This window comes from Rhinopithecus roxellana, chromosome 19, assembly GCF_007565055.1.
Source record: "Rhinopithecus roxellana isolate Shanxi Qingling chromosome 19, ASM756505v1, whole genome shotgun sequence".
In the NCBI taxonomy this organism is placed as follows: Eukaryota; Metazoa; Chordata; class Mammalia; order Primates; family Cercopithecidae; genus Rhinopithecus; species Rhinopithecus roxellana.
The window spans coordinates 74160994-74179155 of NC_044567.1; the positions used below are offsets into that span (position 1 = coordinate 74160994).

At 47.9% G+C, this 18162-nt stretch overlaps 1 protein-coding gene and 1 pseudogene across 3 annotated transcripts in view; both read left to right on the forward strand.

Moving 5' to 3' along the window:
* The window catches only part of LOC104682395 (ADP-ribosylation factor 2-like), a 36709-nt gene extending 25304 nt beyond the window's left edge, over window positions 1-11405 (forward strand). The window contains exon 4 of one of the 2 annotated variants that reach the window (XM_030923021.1): window positions 10325-11405. In XM_030923021.1, the coding sequence (XP_030778881.1) occupies window positions 10325-10369 (45 nt within the window). In that variant the 3' untranslated portion in view covers window positions 10370-11405. Of the gene's footprint in view, window positions 1-6543; window positions 6868-10324 lie in introns of those variants that run through there. The other variant, XM_030923022.1, reaches the window with a different exon arrangement.
* On the forward strand, window positions 2111-3839 carry LOC104682396 (annotated as a pseudogene). Its single transcript, XR_004054956.1, has 2 exons — window positions 2111-2184; window positions 3008-3839. The product of XR_004054956.1 is annotated as a putative uncharacterized protein encoded by CRHR1-IT1 (transcript).
* Window positions 11406-18162: the final 6757 nt, after the last annotated feature.

Here is an 18162-nt window from a genome sequence, read left to right on the forward strand (position 1 = left end):
TGACCTTGTGATCTGCCCACCTCAGCCTCCCAAAGTGTTGGGATTACAGGCGCGAACCACCGCACCCAGCCTCCAAGAAATATTTAGATTGTACACCTCAAATGGGCAGGGACTGTGTCTTACACTTTTGTATTTATGCTACAGTGTACCTAGTACAGTGCCAGCCCTCATTAAATACTTATTGACTGCTCAGACAATAAAGAACTTGCTTTGGAAGGAGGAGAGGATAGCCGTGTGCTTCTGAATGTCTTGAGCTTTTTGAAATCTCTTTCCCCATCCAGTTTAGCAGAGTTTCTTTTTTTTTTTTTTTTTTTTTGAGGCAGAGTCTCACTCTGTCGCCGGGGCTGGAGTGCAGTGGCCGGATCTCAGCTCACTGCAAGCTCCGCCTCCCGGGTTTACGCCATTCTCCTGCCTCAGCCTCCCGAGTAGCTGGGACTACAGGCGCCCGCCACTTCGCCCGGCTAGTTTTTTTTTTTTGTATTTTTAGTAGAGACGGGGTTTCACCGTGTTAGGCAGGATGGTCTCGATCTCCTGACCTCGTGATCCGCCCGTCTCGGCCTCCCAAAGTGCTGGGATTACAGGCTTGAGCCACCGCGCCCGGCCGCAGAGTTTCTATTGAAACTCCTAGGCTGTGTTTATGGAGGAAAAACTCAGAGGTGCTGTCCTGGCCTTGGGCCCTGGTAGTACACCTTGCTGGGACTTTTCACAGCACATCCACTACAGCCTTTCCCACACTGTGATGCTGGAGCCGGTGAGTCAGATTAAGTATAAGTGGGGAGCAGTTTTCAGTACAATAGTTTTGAGGAAAGACTTGGGTCCCTGAAAGCCATGTTTGCATCCCTGCCATGTCCCTCACTGGCTGCTAGCCTCAGGCCACTAACTCTTAGCCTCTGTGTCGCGGAGCCTCAGTTTGCCTAACTGTTAAATGGGGATACTGATTCCTGCCTCATAGGGTTATGAGGATTAAATGTCTCCTACCTTTGAATGTCTTGCTCTGGTGTTTCCCTGGAGATACCTTGTCCAAGTATGAACAGCAGTGCTGGCCACAAACTCATCAGCACTTTTATTATTATTATTTATTTTTTTTTGAGAGAGAGAGTCTTGCTCTGTCACCCAGGCTAGAGTGCAGTGGCACGATCTCGGCTCACTGCAAGCTCTGCCTTCTGGATTCACGCCATTCTCCTGCCTCAGCCTCCCGACTAGCTGGGACTACAGGCACCTGCCACCATGCCCAGCTAATTTTTTGTACTTTTAGTAGAGATGGGGTTTCACCGTGTTAGCCAGGATGGTCTCGATCTCCTGACCTTGTGATCCACCTACCTCAGCCTCCCAAAGTGCTGGGATTACAGGCGTGAGCCACCACACCTGGCCTATTATTATTATTATTGAGACAGAGTCTCACTCTGTTGCCCAGGCTGGAGTGCAGTGGCACAATCTCAGCTCACTGCAACCTCTGCCTCCTGGGTTCAAGCGATTCTGCTTTCTCAGCCACCTGAGTAGCTGGGATTACAGGCATGCACCACCACACCTGGCTAATTTTTGTATTAGTAGTAGAGACGGGGATGTACTATGTTGGCCAGGCTGGTCTTGAACTCCTGACCTCAAGCGATCTGCCCACCTCAGCCTTCCAAAGTGCTGGGATTACAGGCGTGAACCACTGTGCCTGGTCACTTTTAAAACATTTCTGTCACCCTGAAAAGAAACCCTGTACCCTTTAGCGATCACTCCTCATTTCCCCCATCCCCCGTAGCACTGGGCAACCACTAATCACCGACCTACTTCCTATCTCTACATCTGGTGGAGATGCGTTTTAAACTTTTTTTACTACCCTGTGGTCCCTGAGGAGCATTACACTGAGAACTTTTCTCCTGTTTTTTCATTCTCTCCATCCTCTCTTGCTCTAGTGCATGGCATGGGAAGCCCTCTCTAGGAGGATGCTGTGGTCACACAGGCACTAGACGAACAGCTGGAGTAGGTGACTTCCAAAGTGTCCTAATGTAGCTATTAGACAAACTCCTGCATTTATTTGGCCAGTAATTAGCGTGCTGCTGCACATTGCCACTAGGTGGTGCTGCTGCTCCATCCCAACTAACCCACATGCACTCCCTGGCTAGGGTCAGCCTTGGGGGGTTCCCAAGTGTAGGGGAATCCATCTCTGTGCCTATGGTAAGGGCTGGACACCAGGAGAGACCCAGAAAACAGGGATATTCCTAGAAGAGAAAGGCAAAATAAGCACTCAAAGCAGAGGACATTTGAGTGTCAATAATGAAGGTGGCAGCAGTAATCATGGCTACCATTTATTAAAAATAGTGAATACTGGCCAGACATGGTGGCTCACACCTGTAATCCCAGCACTTTGGGAGACCAAGGCAGGTGGATCACTTGAGGTCAGGAGTTCGAGACCAGCGTGGCCAACATGGTGAAACTATCTACTAAAAATACAAAAATTAGCCAGGTGTGGTGGTGCACGCCTGTAGTCCCAGCTACTCGGGAGCCTGAGGCAGGAGAATCACTTGAACCTGGGAGGCAGAGGTGTAGTGAGCCGAGATCGCGCCATTGCACTCCAGCCTGGGCGACAGTGCAAGACTGTCTCAAAAAAAAAAAAAAAAAGTAGATATTGTGCTAGTCACTTGATACACATCATTTCATCATTTCTGATCTGTGTACCGAGCAAGGCATGTATATTATGTCTGCATTACAACGGCAAAAATTAAGGTTCAAGAAGATAAAGTGGCCAGACATGGTGGCGCATGCCTGTAATCGCAGCACTTTAAGAGGCTGAGACAGGCGGATTGCTTGAACCCAGGAGTTCAAGACCAGCCTGGGCAACATAGTGAGACCTCGTCTCTACAAAAAAAAAATAAATAAATAAAATTAGCTGGGTGTGGTGGTGCGTGCCTGTAGTCACAGCTCCTTGGGAGGCTGATGTGGAAGGATCACTTGAGCCCGGGAGATAGAGGCTGCAGTGAGATGAGACTGAGCCATTGCACTCAGCCTAGGCAACAGAGTGAGACCCTGTCTCAAAACAGAAATAACAAATATAAGGTGACTTGCTGGAGGCCACATGACCATGAGCCAAATACAGCTCTGGGGTACCAGGGCTCACATACTTCTGAGTACACCCTACTGCCTTGGAATCTGCTGAAGACCAAGCCCCTGCCCCCACGCCATGGCAGAGAAGGAGGGAAGGAAGCAAAGGTGCCCATCGGAGACACCTTGGGTGGGGGGAGGCACCCAGGGCCCAGGAAGGCCAAGCAGCATGTGGCAGGGCAGCATCAGGTGACACCCAAGAAGGAATGAGGAGAGGATGTGAGGCGAGAGCCACAGCACAGAATCCTGCTGTTAGGTTTGCGGAGACCACGGCCCATGGGACCTGGATCTACCCTTGATGCTAATAATGTTCTTTGGGGAAAAAAAACTATAATCACAAAGTTTCTGCAACTGGACCGTAGCAATGATTGCAGAGCTGTATAGATTTACTAGGAACCATCAAATTGTTCACTTACAATGGATAAATTGTACAGTACATAGGTTATCCCTCAGTGAAACTGTATGAAATTTATAGTGAAGAAACCAATAGTGACAAGGGAGCTGAGAAAGTAGGTCTCAGCCGTGCTATAGGCACTTTGAGAAGAGGAAGAGTAGATTTCAGGTTTATTGAAAGCCTCGCCCATGACATCCAGCTTCTGCTTGAATACTTTCAGTGACCGGGAGCTCAGTATCTCAAAGCAGCCCACTCCGGTTTAGGATAACTCTCTAATTCTTTGAATGTCAAAATACATCATTACCATTATTCTTATACTGCTATGAAAAATAAATGTCTGTGTTTTGCCACATAACATTTCTCTGAGAGCTTGAGGACAGTTATTGCATTTTCCCAAGTCATTTTTATCTCAGACAGAATTCCCTGATGACCTGTAGGTTTTTTGTTTTTGTTTTTGTTTTTTTTGGAGATGGAGTCTTACTGTGTTGCCCAGGCTGGAGTGCAGTGGTGCAATCTTGGCTCACTGCAGCCTCCACATCCCGAGTTCAAGCAATTCTCCTGCCTCAGCCTCCCAAATAGCTGAGATTACAGGTGTGAGCCACCACACCTGGCTAATTTTTGTATTTTTAGTAGAGATGGAGTTTCACCACATTGGCCAGGCTAGTCTCGAACTCCTGGTTTCAGGTGATCCGCCCTCCTCGGCCTCCCAAAGTGCTGGGATTACAGGTGTGAGCCACTGCACTTGGCCCTCCCTGTATTTCTTACAGGACAAGATTTCCAGCCTCTCCCATTCTCCCATTCTCCTGGTAGTGCTCCAGGAGCTACCCCCTTGATCTGTCCACATCCTTCTTAAAATGTGGGGACCCAATCTCAGAACCTGAGATTCTGCAGATGCCAGCCCAGTGCTGTGTGGTTAACAATTTGGATCCTAGCATTAAGACTCTGGGTTCAAATCCTTGCTCCACTGTAGGCCAGCTGTGTGACCATGGTTAAAAACATCTACCTTTCTGAGCTCTAATGTCGTCATCTAAGTTATTGTGAGGATTGTACTGACCCACACTTTCTACCTGCCCAATCCCTTGAGGTGGGCTCAACCTGGTTTGGCAATAGTTGGGCAAGGAAGAGCGATCCAAACAGCAAGCTGTCACCCTGCTGCTAAGCCAAGCAGACACACAGCCACCATTAGGAGAAGGGCCTCTGCCATCTCCACCTATCAGGCTTTTCTCCCATGGAGCTGTAACCCCTGGTAAAGGAGGTGAGGAACTTGTCGGGGGGAGCACACAAACACCTGCTGATGTGCCGGACTTGGGTACCCAGGAAGTTGCTGGCTTTCTCTTCCTTTCCTCAACAGTTTTGTTTGTTTGAGACAGTCTCACTCTGTCACCCAGGCTAGAGTGCAATGGCGTGATCTTGGCTCACTGCAACCTTTGCCTCCTGAGTTCAAGTGATTCTCCTGCCTCAGCCTCCTGAGTATTTGGGATGACAGGCGTGCACCACCCCACCTGGCTAATTTTTGTATATTTAGTAGAGATGGGGTTTTGCCATGTTGGCCAGGCTGGTTTCGAACTCCTGACCTCAGCTGATCCACCCACCTCGGCCTCCCAGAGGGTTGGGATTACAGGCATGAGCCACCACGCCTGGCTGGCATTTTTTTTTTTTTTTCTTTTTTTCAATGGAGTCTCCTCTTGATCTCATCCTTTGTCTACTGCACAAACCCCTCCCTAAAACTATTCCCAAGGCAGAGCCAACTAGACCACATATTACTTCAACCCTTAATAGGCTTTATTATCACAGGCTTTTCTTATTACAATCCGTTCATATAAGGAAGGGCCTCCCGAACTGGATCAGCCTAGGGTGGGCCTACCCAGTCCAATCTTAGCCGGGTCTATGGCACCATCTGATTGAAATCTAACTTGACTTCTCACCAACCTCCTCGGGGTCCCAGGGTTGTAAACATCCTGCAGCCTTCTGCCAGCACTGTCTCTTTTGATGTTCCCCTCCATTCACTGACTGTCCTCACTATATTTCGACTAACTTACTCTTACATACAAAACAGATCTTTTCCCCTTTCTGTACATCAGATATCATTTTGGATCAATACTACACCTGAGGTTGGGCATGGTGGGTCACACCTGTAATCCCAGCACTTTGGGAGCCTGAGGCAGCAGATTACTTGAGGTCAGGAGTTCAAGACCAGCCTGGCCAACATAGTGAAACCCCGTCTCTACTAAAAATACAAAACTTAGCCGGGCGTGGTGGCACACACCGGTAGTCCCAGCTACTTGGGAGGCTGAGGCACAACAATTGCTTGAACTCGGAAGGTAGAGGTTATACTGAGCTAAGATCGCGCCACTGCACTCCAGCCTGGGTGCAAAATATACTATATTTTATATATATATATAATTAGATGGGGACATACCATCAGAAACTTCCCTCCAACTTGATTCATTTGTGTAATAGTAACAGATATTTACTAAGCACCTGTAATGTGCTCTGTAGTGGACACTGTTCCATTCATTAGATGTGGAGGTTCAGCCATCTATGAAACTTGGCTAATCATACTTTAAATCTAGCCCTTATTTCTCCATCTTACCCACCAAGAATCCTGAAAGATTCTATCAGGTGCTTTGCTAAAATTAAGTATGCAGTATGTGTAGCAATGCCTTCATGTACCAATCCCTGAGCAATGGAAATAAGGTTAATTTGACTAATTACTCTTAGTAAGCCACTTTGACCACTAGTAACATCTGCCATCTTTTATAAGCCTATCTGATTGCAGATCAACCTCAGATCTACATCTGTATTTTCTGGAATCCCCCTTCTCTCTCTCACAAACCTGGGCAACATTTGCTCATCTCTAATTCTTCCCCGCCCTTCTCAGCTTCCTGACTTCTCAATATTTACAGTAGGGGTTTGCAGCCACACAGTAAAGGTCTTGGATATATTTAGTGGGAGTTAAGAGCGTTGGGCTCGTATAAAGCAGAAGGGCTCTCCTTGAGTGCCGCGTCATCTGTCTTGGGTCCCGATTTCCCCATAATCATGTTTATTATCCTTTCCAGGTTGAAGATTATTCTCTCTTCTAAAGAAAATAGAAGAATATTAGGAGAAAAGACACCTTAAAATGTTCATTCTTTTATTCACATTACATCATCTGTCTTGAATAATGGGTCTATCTCTTTCCTGTTACTCTGGCCCTGAAAAAAAAAATTAGCTTTTTAAGACTGCTTTTGTTATGTGTGCATGTTCCTGTAATCTCGTCATTCTGGGATTTAATAATAATAGTATTAATACCACCTACCATTTGTTGGTTACTTACTGTGTTTTAGGCACTGTGCTAAATGACTTACATATATTCATCTCATTAGTAAACATTTCTGAAACTATTCTTGCAATTTGTCCTTTTTCTTGTTCTTGTCCTCTTAAAATCTGAGTTTAGCCATGAGCTCTCAGTGAAGCTGCTTATGTTTCTTTAAAAACCCCTCTTTGCTTCCTCCGAGTGGAGTGGGTTGTACTTCTGAGGTCAGGACAAACTGGGCACTGGAGGAGTTCAGCCTTCCAAGGCTGCAGGAGGGGTGGGTTCCCTGAGGCGAGCAAGATGATGTAAGGCCTTGACTTGGGGTAACGGACAGCCACAGACGGGAAGAGAGAAGCCTACATTTAACCACGGAAGGATGCGAAGGGTGGAGAGGTGGGTTGAGCATTGGGCCCCAGGTGCAGGGAGTGGGAAAAGGTCCAAAGGTGAAACCTGGGAAGCCTGGGCTTGGGTCTGGAAGTGGAGAGAAGGAAGTCGTTCCAGGCGGAGCTGTGAACAATGAGAACCCATGATTTCTGTTTTCACCAGCAAGGGCGAGAATTGAGTCCACAGGAGTGGCTCCCTCCTCTGCTTCCGCGACCTGTGGAGGGCTAAGTGGGCCAACGAGCTGGGTAGAACTTTACAAGATGCTCTGCTCTTAGCAGAATGAGCTGTTCTGACCATTTCCCAAGAGCCAGATTTCCTCATCAGTCCTGAATGTTGCCTCTGTTCTATGATTTGCATTTAAAAAAAAGATACAGTCTCCCCACTGTTGTCAAATCTGAAATAAGGGACTGTGTTTTTGCAAAATTCTCTTCCAGGGCCAAGCACAGGGTCAATGTTCAGCAAATATTTGGTGAGTTAATGAATGAAATGAAAGCACTCTCCTTATGCTCCTCGGCTGGGTGATATAGAGAAGAATTCCAGAACAATATAATTTATGTTTCTTTCTCCTTCTAGCCGACCCTAGAAATTCTCCACAAGGCATATGCAGATATCCCAGACGTGTGGGTTTCCAAGCATGTGTTTTATGTACAAATACTGCTGCATATATATGATTTTTACTTTTTGAGACAAGGTTCATTGTCCACGCTGGAGTGCATTGGTGCCATCTCGGCTCACTGCAGGTTTGACTTTCTGAGTTCAGGTGGTCCTCCCACCTTAGCCTCCCAAGTAGCTGGGATGACAGGTGCACGCCTCCATGCCCAGCTAATTTTTTGTATTTTTAGTAGAGGTGACGTTTCACTATGTTGCCCAGGCTGGTCTTGAACTCCTGGGCGCTAGCAATCTGCCCACCTGGGCCTCTCAAAGCGCTGGGATTACAGGCATAAGCTTCTGCTCCATATATGTTACTTGTTCATCTGACTGAAGTTCCCAAAAGAGACCAGCACCCCAAAGCAGCATGTATTTCTCTTTGGAACCGGAAGCAACCATCCTTCTGTTTGCTTGGGATGCATGGGATGTGCATGCAGTAGGTGTTTAATAAATACTTGTTGACTAATTAGGGGGCATAAATATGTAAAAGTGGTAAATTAGCAAGAAAGAGCTATAGTGTAGATAAATAACAAAGCTGTCTAGAACAAGATAATCTATCTCTGAGGGCTCTGTGTAGGGGGAGAGGCAGTGCTGGCTAGCGAGGCAGATGTGCCTTCTCATTAGGCTCCAATCAGGATAATATTGCAATTAGCTCGGGATATTATAGCAGTTAGCTTCTATTCTTGGAACAAATTCCTGGGAGATTTAAGTTGGGTGGTAAAAGAAGGTTGTCCCAGGAATAAATTTGCTGTGAACCGCTTCTGAGTGACTACCTCATATGTGTCTAATTGAACCGCCAATGTAAACCTGATTGGATTGTTTCTTTCTTTGTCGGCGACACTTAAACATGAGCTCAGGAATTTGGACAGCCACTTAACAACAGAACACAGCTCCGGAAATTGCAGATTTCAAATTTCAGAAAAATCGATGAATTTAGACAACTTGAGTGTCTTCTTTTTGTCAGGGTAGTCAGCCTTCGGCCTCCAGGATCTGGCTGGCAAGTGCTTGCTGCTGAGACAGGCACTGAAAAGAGTAAAAAATATAATGTCCTCAATTATCTTCCCAGTCATTGAGACATTTAAAAACTCCACCCCAGCCCACCCTGACAGTCTCCTGTAAGGAGCTCGATTTTCTCTCTGTCAACCTGATGACAGACCCAGGAGGATGTTGTGTCTGGGAATGTTTGCTCTTCCTGGCGGGGGTGAGTAGGGCTTGGCAGCAGAGACAGTGCGACAAAACTAAGCCACGAATCCTGACTCTCAGTCCGTCCAGCCAGTGGCTTTCGCTTCATCCTTTACCCTCCATGCTTCTTCTCTTTCTTCTGCATCAGGAGAGGCAGACGTCAGAGTTTTTTGTCAAAGCCTGAGTTGGAATCCTGCCTGACTCCACCCTTGGGGGGTGACTGTGGCTTTCTGAGGCCCAGTTTCTTTGTCTATAAAATGGGCATGCTAGTATCTGCCCATATCATTTCAGGAGGTTGGTTTTTGAGAAGGGGTGGTGTCTGTACGACTGCCCTAAGTTTGAAAGGACTGCAATCGGTGCCGGCTTTGTAGCTCACAACCTTTACCTTAATGCTGACCATCACAGGGTCTTGGGACAGGCCCCGGGACCCGCCCCCGCTGGTGCAGGGCTGCCCTGCAGATGGCGCTGTGGCCTGGAGAATGCAGCCAGCAATAAATCAGGGCAGCTTGATTAAACATGTCCAAGTCTAGTCAAGCCAGACTAGACGTGGGCGTGTTTGGCACTATAGGTGGATCCAGTCTGGATTTCCTTTACCTGCACGTCCTGGGTGTGTATCCCTCACAAAAGGTCCCCCCCCATCACATTTGTACCTCCCCAATTTAAGCCACCCAGCGCCCACGTGGCCCCAGGGAACCACTGCGGCAGGCAGTGTGTTTAATCCCTGTGAAGCATTTTAGCATTAGATGAAGATGACACCTTTGGGCTCCCATCCGCCTGTGCAGAGGCTGCCAGCTCCACTCTTGGAAACACCCTTGTTCTGACTTAGTTTCCCATCCAAGATGAAGGTAGGCAGGCTGAAAAAGCCAATGCTAAAAGAAGACCCCAAGACCCCTGTGTGAAGCTCAGAAAGCAAAGCCAGTCTTCACAGACCCAGCTAAAGAGGTGGACTTTGGCACCAACACCTCCTGTTTGGAATCCAAGCTCCACCATTTAGCATTTGTGAGACCAGGGACTTGTTAAGGAATGCCCCAAGGCTCCCTTCCCTGGCTATAGAGAGAAGAGATGATACCTGCTTTATAGGATACAGTGGTGAGGGTTCAATGAGAAGAGGCATGCAATAGACTTGGTATAGGGCCTGGCACATGGGGATACTCAAATAGTGGTGACTATTAGATCAGGAGCAGACACTGGGGTAGGAGGTATCAGCCCAAGGAGAGCTAGGGAGGGAAGGATGTGCCAAGGAAGAGACGGTGGGCTCTGCAGAGAAAGGCTTCTTGGTACCCCTTGAAAGCTGCTGTGGGAACACATCTTTACTCTGCTAACCTTTTCAGGCAGCCGTGCTGGCAGGGATCTGGGCATCTGGCAAAGCAAGCTGACCATCTGGTCAGCTGTTTCTGCAACAAAAAGAGATGGTGTCAAAGGCTTTGGGAGCTGGGCTCCTTTGACCCACAGTTGGCACTGGAGGCCAAAGAAGTCCTCCTCGAGACCATCACCTTCTCATCAGCAATCTTCCATCCAGCACACTGCAGCGGCCAGTGAGTGAGTGCAGAATCGTCTCCAGGAAGCCAGTGCCACGGCCAGAGGTCCAGAGCCTGCACTGAGCAAATCGCCAGGAAGTAGTGACGGCCCTTCCCTCCTGGTCAGTGCTCTTGTCCCCTGGGGCTACTCTCTCCTCTGGATCCCATGAAGACTGCTCCCTGCCACACCCATGATTACCTGTCACACTGCACAGCTAGAAGTGCAGGTTCTGAGGCCAGGCTGCCTGGGTTCATGCATTAGCTGTGTAACCTTGGGCAAGTTACTTAGCCCCATTTTGCCTGTTTTCTGGACTGCAAAATGGAGTTGTGAGAGTTCAAGTTCACGCTTAGAAAGAGATGGCAACACTGCCTGGCATTTAACCAGTGCCCCACAGGTATCATCTGGGGCTGCTGTCATCTCTGTGGCCAATTGTGCCGCGGTTCCAGGTCTCGGGGTCATGTCTGTGTATCTGGTGCCGTCAGTGCCCCAATATCTGGTCTCTTTTTCTCCCATTAAAAAATCAATCTCGCTTCTCTGTCTCCCTATCTTTCTCGCTTTTGTCTTCCCTTTCTTAGCACATTCATTTAACAAACACGGATGAAGTCCCTGCCCTGCGCCAGGCTCTGGGGAGGGAGAGGATGGGGGGATACAGACATGGAATAAGCAGTAAGCCCTGCACAGGACCCTCTGAGTGCCCACAGCTATGCAGAACAGCAGTTAGTCCATGCTGCTGCAGGCTTCACTATCGTCAACGGGGAGCCAGCATCTGGAGACACCCCGGCCCTGAAGACGGAGCCTGCCCAGGCCCCCACTGAAGAGAGAGCTGCTATTGGCCTCAGCCTCCAGGAAGAGCTGGGTGATTCAGCAGGAGGGAGATCCTCCTTCCCCAGACAAGATGGGGGCACCAGAGGTGAGATTCTGGCTGGGGGTGAATCGGTCTGCTAGCTGACAGCCTGCCTGTCACATTCAAAAGCTTATCCGGGGACAGTGCCCCTCTGCCCTGCTAATGACAGGGCTGTCACTCACAGATCTCCCCTGAATTGTGCTGAACCAGACATTGCTGCCTGTGCCCCGGCAGGGTGATAGACGTCACAAGGGCTTGGGAAGCTTCGGGGGAAAGTCAGGCTATCGACCCACCCCTCAATCTTTATGCCACGCATCCCTAGAGTCACACAGAAATGTTCTTACACACCTCTTATGCCTTGGCACGGCCGCTCCCTCTGCCGAGCCTGCCCTCCCCTAGATCGGGCATTCTCCATCTGAGTGTCCCACGTGTCCCCAAGCCTCAATCCCCAGGAAGCTCTGGGAGCCTGCAGTGCTCCAGAAACGCAGAAATCCCTACCTCCCTTGAGTGGCCCTGATGCCTTCGGCATGCTTTTACTACCACATCGTCACACTGGGAGGTCATTATTTGTTTAGTTGTCTTTCTTCCTTACCCTAGACCTTGAGTTTTTGAGGCCACGGACAGCCACGGCTCAGCTTTCTCTGCAGGGCCAAGAGCATAGTTGGCACTCTGCAAACGCGTGCTGAGGAATGGATTGTCATTACTGATGTGTCTAGAATTGGTTCCTTCCGTTGGGTTCTTGGTTTTTGCTAACTTCAAGAATGAAGCCAAGGACCCTCACCGTGTTACAGCTCTTCAAGATGGTGTGTCCAGAGTTTCTTCCTTCTGGGAGGTTCTTGCTGACTTCAGGAGTGAAGCCGCACACCTTCCCAGGGAGTGTTACAGCTCTAAAAGTTGGCGCCTAGGGAATCGTTTGTTCTTCCTGGTGGGTTCGTGGTCTCGCCCACTCCTGCGATGTTGTGGTCTTGCTGACTTCAGGAGTCAAGACGCAGACCTTCACAATGAGTGTTGCAGCTCTTTTTTTTTTTTTTTTTTTTTTTTTTTTTGAGACGGAGTCTCGCTCTGTCGCCCGGGCTGGAGTGCTGTGGCCGGATCTCAGCTCACTGCAAGCTCCGCCTCCCGGGTTCCCGCCATTCTCCTGCCTCAGCCTCCCGAGTAGCTGGGACTACAGGCGCCGCCACCTCGCCCGGCTAGTTTTTTGTAGTTTTTAGTAGAGACGGGGTTTCACCGTGTTAGCCAGGATGGTCTCGATCTCCTGACCTCGTGATCCGCCCGTCTCGGCCTCCCAAAGTACTAGGATTACAGGCTTGAGCCACCGCGCCCGGCCGAGTGTTGCAGCTCTTAAAGGTAGCGTGAATCCAAAGAGTGAGCAGCAGCAACTGTTATTATGAAGAACAAAAGAACAAACCCAACACTGTCTGGAAGAGAACCCCAACACCTTGCCACTACTGGCTTGGGTGGCCAGCTTTTATTTCCTTATTTGGCCCCGCCCACATCCTACTGATTGGTCCATTTTACAGAGCGCTGATTGGTTCATTTTAGAGTGCTGATTGGTCCGTTTTACAGAGTGCTGATTGGTGCGTTTACAAACCTTTAGCTAGACACAAAAATTCTCCAAGTCCCCACTCGACCCAGAAGTCCAGCAGGCTTCACCTCTCACTGACGTCACCATCCACGTCTGCACAAGTCTGGACCCGGAGCAGCCTCCAACCCCTGCTGGAAGCCTGGCCTAAGTGACACACCTGCTTTAGTGAGGGGTTGGAGTTTGGAAGGCCCGCTGGATGTAAGGATCTAGAATGAGAAGGGCTTTTCCTGTTGAGGACCAAAGATCTCAACTCTTTTTGCCTAATAAACTAGGAGGGACCAGTTTGGAATTGTCTCTAAATGTACAGGATGAGTTTGAGCTTAGAGGTAGGGGAGCCTCTTGTTCCCAATTGAAGGCACTGACAAAACCTGAACTGCACCCACTTGGAGGAAGGTGAGACGGGGCTTCCCAGGGAGATGCCTCAGAGGCCACAGAGGGAACAAACAAAAAAGCAATTTAATTTAGATTTTTTAATGCAGAAATGAAGTGTTCCGCTTGTTTGCTTTTCAAATGGAGAACAGAGAACATAAAATGATTTAACAAATGAAGGAAGTAATTAGAAAAAATTTCTCCAGTTCTACGTGATGGCCAGTAAAGAGAGAGCACAGAAAAGATAGAATGGGAAGGGCAGACAGAAAGGAAGGAGAGTAGGACACAGAGATGATGACTCAAAAAGAGAGAGAGAGTGGAGAAGAGATAAACATAGAACCCCCATCCCTCCACACGCACATATTTTGATCTTATGAAAAACTTGGTTTGTAGAATTAAAGTTTGTCTTTTGTTGTTTTTACACTGTAAAAAGAGATTTGAATACATTTCTCTATTTTCTGACTTCTAGAATAAGAAGTTGCCAGTGAGAAGTCCAATGCCATTCTTAGTCTTAATCTTTTTTTGTAATCTGTTTTTTTTCTCTCTGGAAAATTTTAAGTTTTTGTTTTTTGTTTTTTTTTTTTGAGTTGGAGTTTCACTCTGTCACCCAGGCTAGAGTCCAGTGGTGCTATCTCAGCTCACTGCAACTTCAGCCTCTCGAGTTCAAGCAATTCTTGTGCCTCAGCCTCCCAAGCAGCTGGGATTACAGGCATGTGCCACCACGGCCAGCTAATTTTTGTATTTTTAACAGAGATGGGGTTTCACCATGTTGGCCAGGCTGGTCTTGAACTCCTAACCTCAAGTGATCCGCCTGCCTTGGCCTCCCAAAGTGCTAGGATTACAGGCGTGAGCCACTATGCCTGGCCTAAATTTTAAGATTTTTACCTTCATATACATCACTATGAAATTAGCGTGGGCCTTTTTTCATTCATTGTATTGGGTACGCAATGGACTGGTAAACTGCAGACGCAGGTCATTCAGTCTTAGGAAGTAATTTTATATTATTTCTTTGATAATGGACTCTCCTCCGTTTCCTCTTCTCTCTGTTTCTTTTGCTGGGCCTCCTAGATGGATCTTCTACTTTTCTATTTTCTCTCTGATTTTCCATACCTTTATTTTTTTCCACTTCCAGGAAGATTTCCTTGACCTTATCTTCCAAATCCTCTATTAACTATTTTATTTATGTGATCAAATTTTTCAGTAGTTTGCACTGTTTTTCTGATTTTTTTTTTTTAAGTTTTATTGGAGGTACACTTCACATACTCTAAAATTCACTCATTGTAAGTGTCTAATTCAATGATTTTTAGTAAATTTACAGAGGTCTGTAACCATCACCACAATCCCATTTAAATTATTCCTTTGTGTATAATTGTTTGTTCTGGTTTCACGGGTGAAATGTCTTCTCTTATCTGTGTCTGTGTGTGTGTGTGTGTGTGTATGTGTGTGTATGTGTGAGATGGAGTCTCGCTCTGTTGCTTAGGTTGGAGTGCAGTGGCACAATCTTGGCTCACTGCAACCTCCACCTCCCAGGTTCAAGCAATTCTCCTGCCTCAGCCTCCCAAGTAGCTGGGATTACAGGTGCCCACCACCATGCTCTACTAATTTTTTTGTATTTTTAGTAGAGATGAGGTTTCACCATGTTGGCCAGGCTGGTCTCGAACTCCTGACCTCAAGTGATCCGCCCACCTCAGCCTACCAAAGTGCTGGGATTACAGGCGTGAGCCACTGCACCGGGCCATCCTCCACCTGTTACAATGCAGCCAAAAGGCCCTCACTAAATGGAGTCCCCTAATCTCAGACTTCCCAGACTCCAGAACGGTGAACCAAATAAACTTCTATTGTTTATAAATTACCCAACCCCTGGATATCTATCCTTGCAGATCCCTAAAAAAAAGAGTTCCTGGGAGTTGATGGATCTTTAATACCTGCTTGAAGGATAAACCAGATACTCTTTTGAGAGCCCATCTAATTCTGGGATTCTACCCTAAAGTGGGTTGAGGGGCTCAGTGTTTGCAAAGCTAGAGAGTGTCAGGACCAGGGACAGATCCAGGTTTTGTGAAACCTGAAGCTTACACAATTTTGGGTACTTGGTATAAGAAAAATAATACAAAATTATGGATGCCAGATTAGATACAGGGCCTAGGAAGGGGCTCGTAAACTCTGCAGTAGTGGGCCTTAAGCATAAGCTTATTAGCTTCCCAATAAAGCCTCCTCTGTCTAGGACAGAACTGTATTCCTTTGGAGCCAGTAGATTTCAATGTATTTTCCCCCAACAGACTTGCTCTTCCAGATTCTACATCTCCCTCATGATTTCCGCCCCCCACCAAATTTCTAACTCAGCAAAAGCTTATTGAATGCCCACTGTCTGCAAGGCATAGGTTTGTGCCCCTTCATTACCTGCGTCTATGGTGGGACTGTGATGATCACCCATCCAGGGAGAAGCACATCTGACTCAAGATGCCCCTGAGTCTGTGCAGGTACCATCAAGGCAGAGGAAGAGTAGGATGGGCACAGAAAAGCAGATGGGAAGCAGGGCCACATCTGATCTGAGGACACAGGTGGTCTTCTGAGGATGTCAGGCCCCTGTGCTCAGAGGACAAATTCATGCTGCCCTCTGTCTCACTTCTGAAAGGAATCATCCCACAGAAACTGCACAGAGACCTCAGAAGCCTGAGTTGGAGTGGAAGGCTCAGCTGTTTTCCTGCTGCCCCTCTGTCAGACACATCACCCCTCTTGTGGGACTGGAGTCAAATGTCAAGACTCAGAGTCAACAGCCCTGCACTCGGACACTTGGTCTGGAGCCCAGCTGCCAGCCCTGTCCCCCCATTTGTCCCTGGCCCTGTCTGGGCCTTTTTGAGCTGATTGAACTACAGTGTCTAGAAAACTCCAGGCCAATTCTAGGTCCTGTCTACAATCTCTGAGTGTTTTCTTTTCTCTTGGAATGTTTAACCAGCAGAAAAGCACACACCTGCAGAGGTTTCTGAGGCCCTCTTCACCTTGCCAGATGACCAGGCCTTGCCAGGGACCCACTGGGTCTCTGTCATCTCCCCAAGCCTTTTTCCTCTTCTGTAAAACTGACACGAGAACCCCTGTGAAGGGATAGTTTTATGACTGTAGTCAAGGTCAACCTGGGTCTGGGTGTGGGAAGGGGCTACTGATATCTCACAGTCTATCTTCTGGTCTAGCTGTCCAGGTGATAGCCACAGGTCCCCACCACTTAGATGTAGTGGTGGAGATCATCAGGCAGGTCAGGGCCCTCGGATGCCCCACATTTGCTTTATGGTTTATGACATAAACCATGACATTTGCTTTATGGTACTGACAATGCTGGGTGGGAAGGAATAAAAACAGCCAAACTTCTTAAGGTGATTTGCCTGAAAATTTTTATTTTGAGACACGCTGTACTGAACACAGACCTGAAAATGCATTTTAAAAGGCTTTCTAATGAAGCAAATACAAAACAACTCACATTAGACAAGCCTCTGTGGTATAGCCATACTGGGGAGAGCAGAGGCTTTCTCAGAGAAGGTGGGCCAAGGAAGAGGTGGGGGAGATGTGAGGATGGCCCAAGAAGGTTTAGGGAGGGATGATTTGGGCTCCCCTCTGAAGTTCAATGTGACCCCTATTTCCACCCAGAGAGCTCAGTGCTCCATCTGTTATTTACACTAGTTGCTTCCCAAGCTTCCTGGGCTTTTCTCTAATTTGGGGTGCAATTTAGGGACTCCATTGATGAACTTTAAAATCCATTGATAGTGGGCCGGGTGCGGTGGCTCACACCTGTAACCTCAGCACCTCGGCAGACAAAGGTGGGAGGATTGCTTGAGGCTAAGAGTTCAAGAGTTCAAGACCAGCCTGGACAACATAGTGAGACCCGCATCTCTACAAAATTTTTTTTTAAAAATTAGCCAGGCATGGTGGCCTGAGCCTGTAGTCCCAGCTACTTGAGAGGCTGAGGCAGGAGGATCAATTGAGCCCAGGAATTTGAGGCTACAGTGAGCCAAGATTATGCTACTGCACTCCAGCCTGGGCAACAGAGCGAGACCCTGTCTCTAGAAAAGAAAATCCATTGATATTATATGCAAAACTTTATGGGTGTGAAAATATCTCATATGGTTGGGTTTAGAATTTTTTTCTGGGAAGAGGGCCTGAGCTTTTACCTGCTCTCCAGTGGGTTCAGCACCCACCACGGAAACCATCATGGTAGACTGTGCTAAGGCAGGAAAAAGTGGGCCAGCACATGATTCCAGCAGGGCCACTGAGAGAGTGGGGAATGCAGACCACCTCCAGTTTCGGGGTGGGCTGGGTACCCAAAGGAAGATGGAGACTCAAAACCCCAGGATGTCGTTTCCCTCATGAGGTTTGTACCCATGCTACCTGGCCAGTAGTCAAGACCCTTCTACAGATGATCCTATTCACAGAACCTGTTTGGCACCCCTGATGAGCCTGGCACTTGTGGAGGACATGAGGAAGGTCAGACATGACCCTCGTCAGCCTGTTTGGCACTCCTAGTTGAGGGGGCTGGGGAAACAGGCACCCAGAGAAATTACAGGATGCTGTGGTGTGTGCTGCATATGAAGGTAAAATAACTAGGCAGCACCGAGGGAAAGGTTAGCTCAGCTCATTCTGGAAGCTGGAAAGCCACCCGTGGGCTTTAAAGTGAAACACCAGCCACCCACGGACCTTCGCATGAAGCGCCAGGCTGTGTGACTTCTGAGGACCTCAGTTTCCTTATTAGTACCATATAGCAACAACTATTCATGGAGTTGGGAGGGTCACATGATGTCATGTCCACACAGTGCATCCATGGATTGGACTTTCAAGCAGAATTTGCCTTGTGGAAAGATCTAGGACAC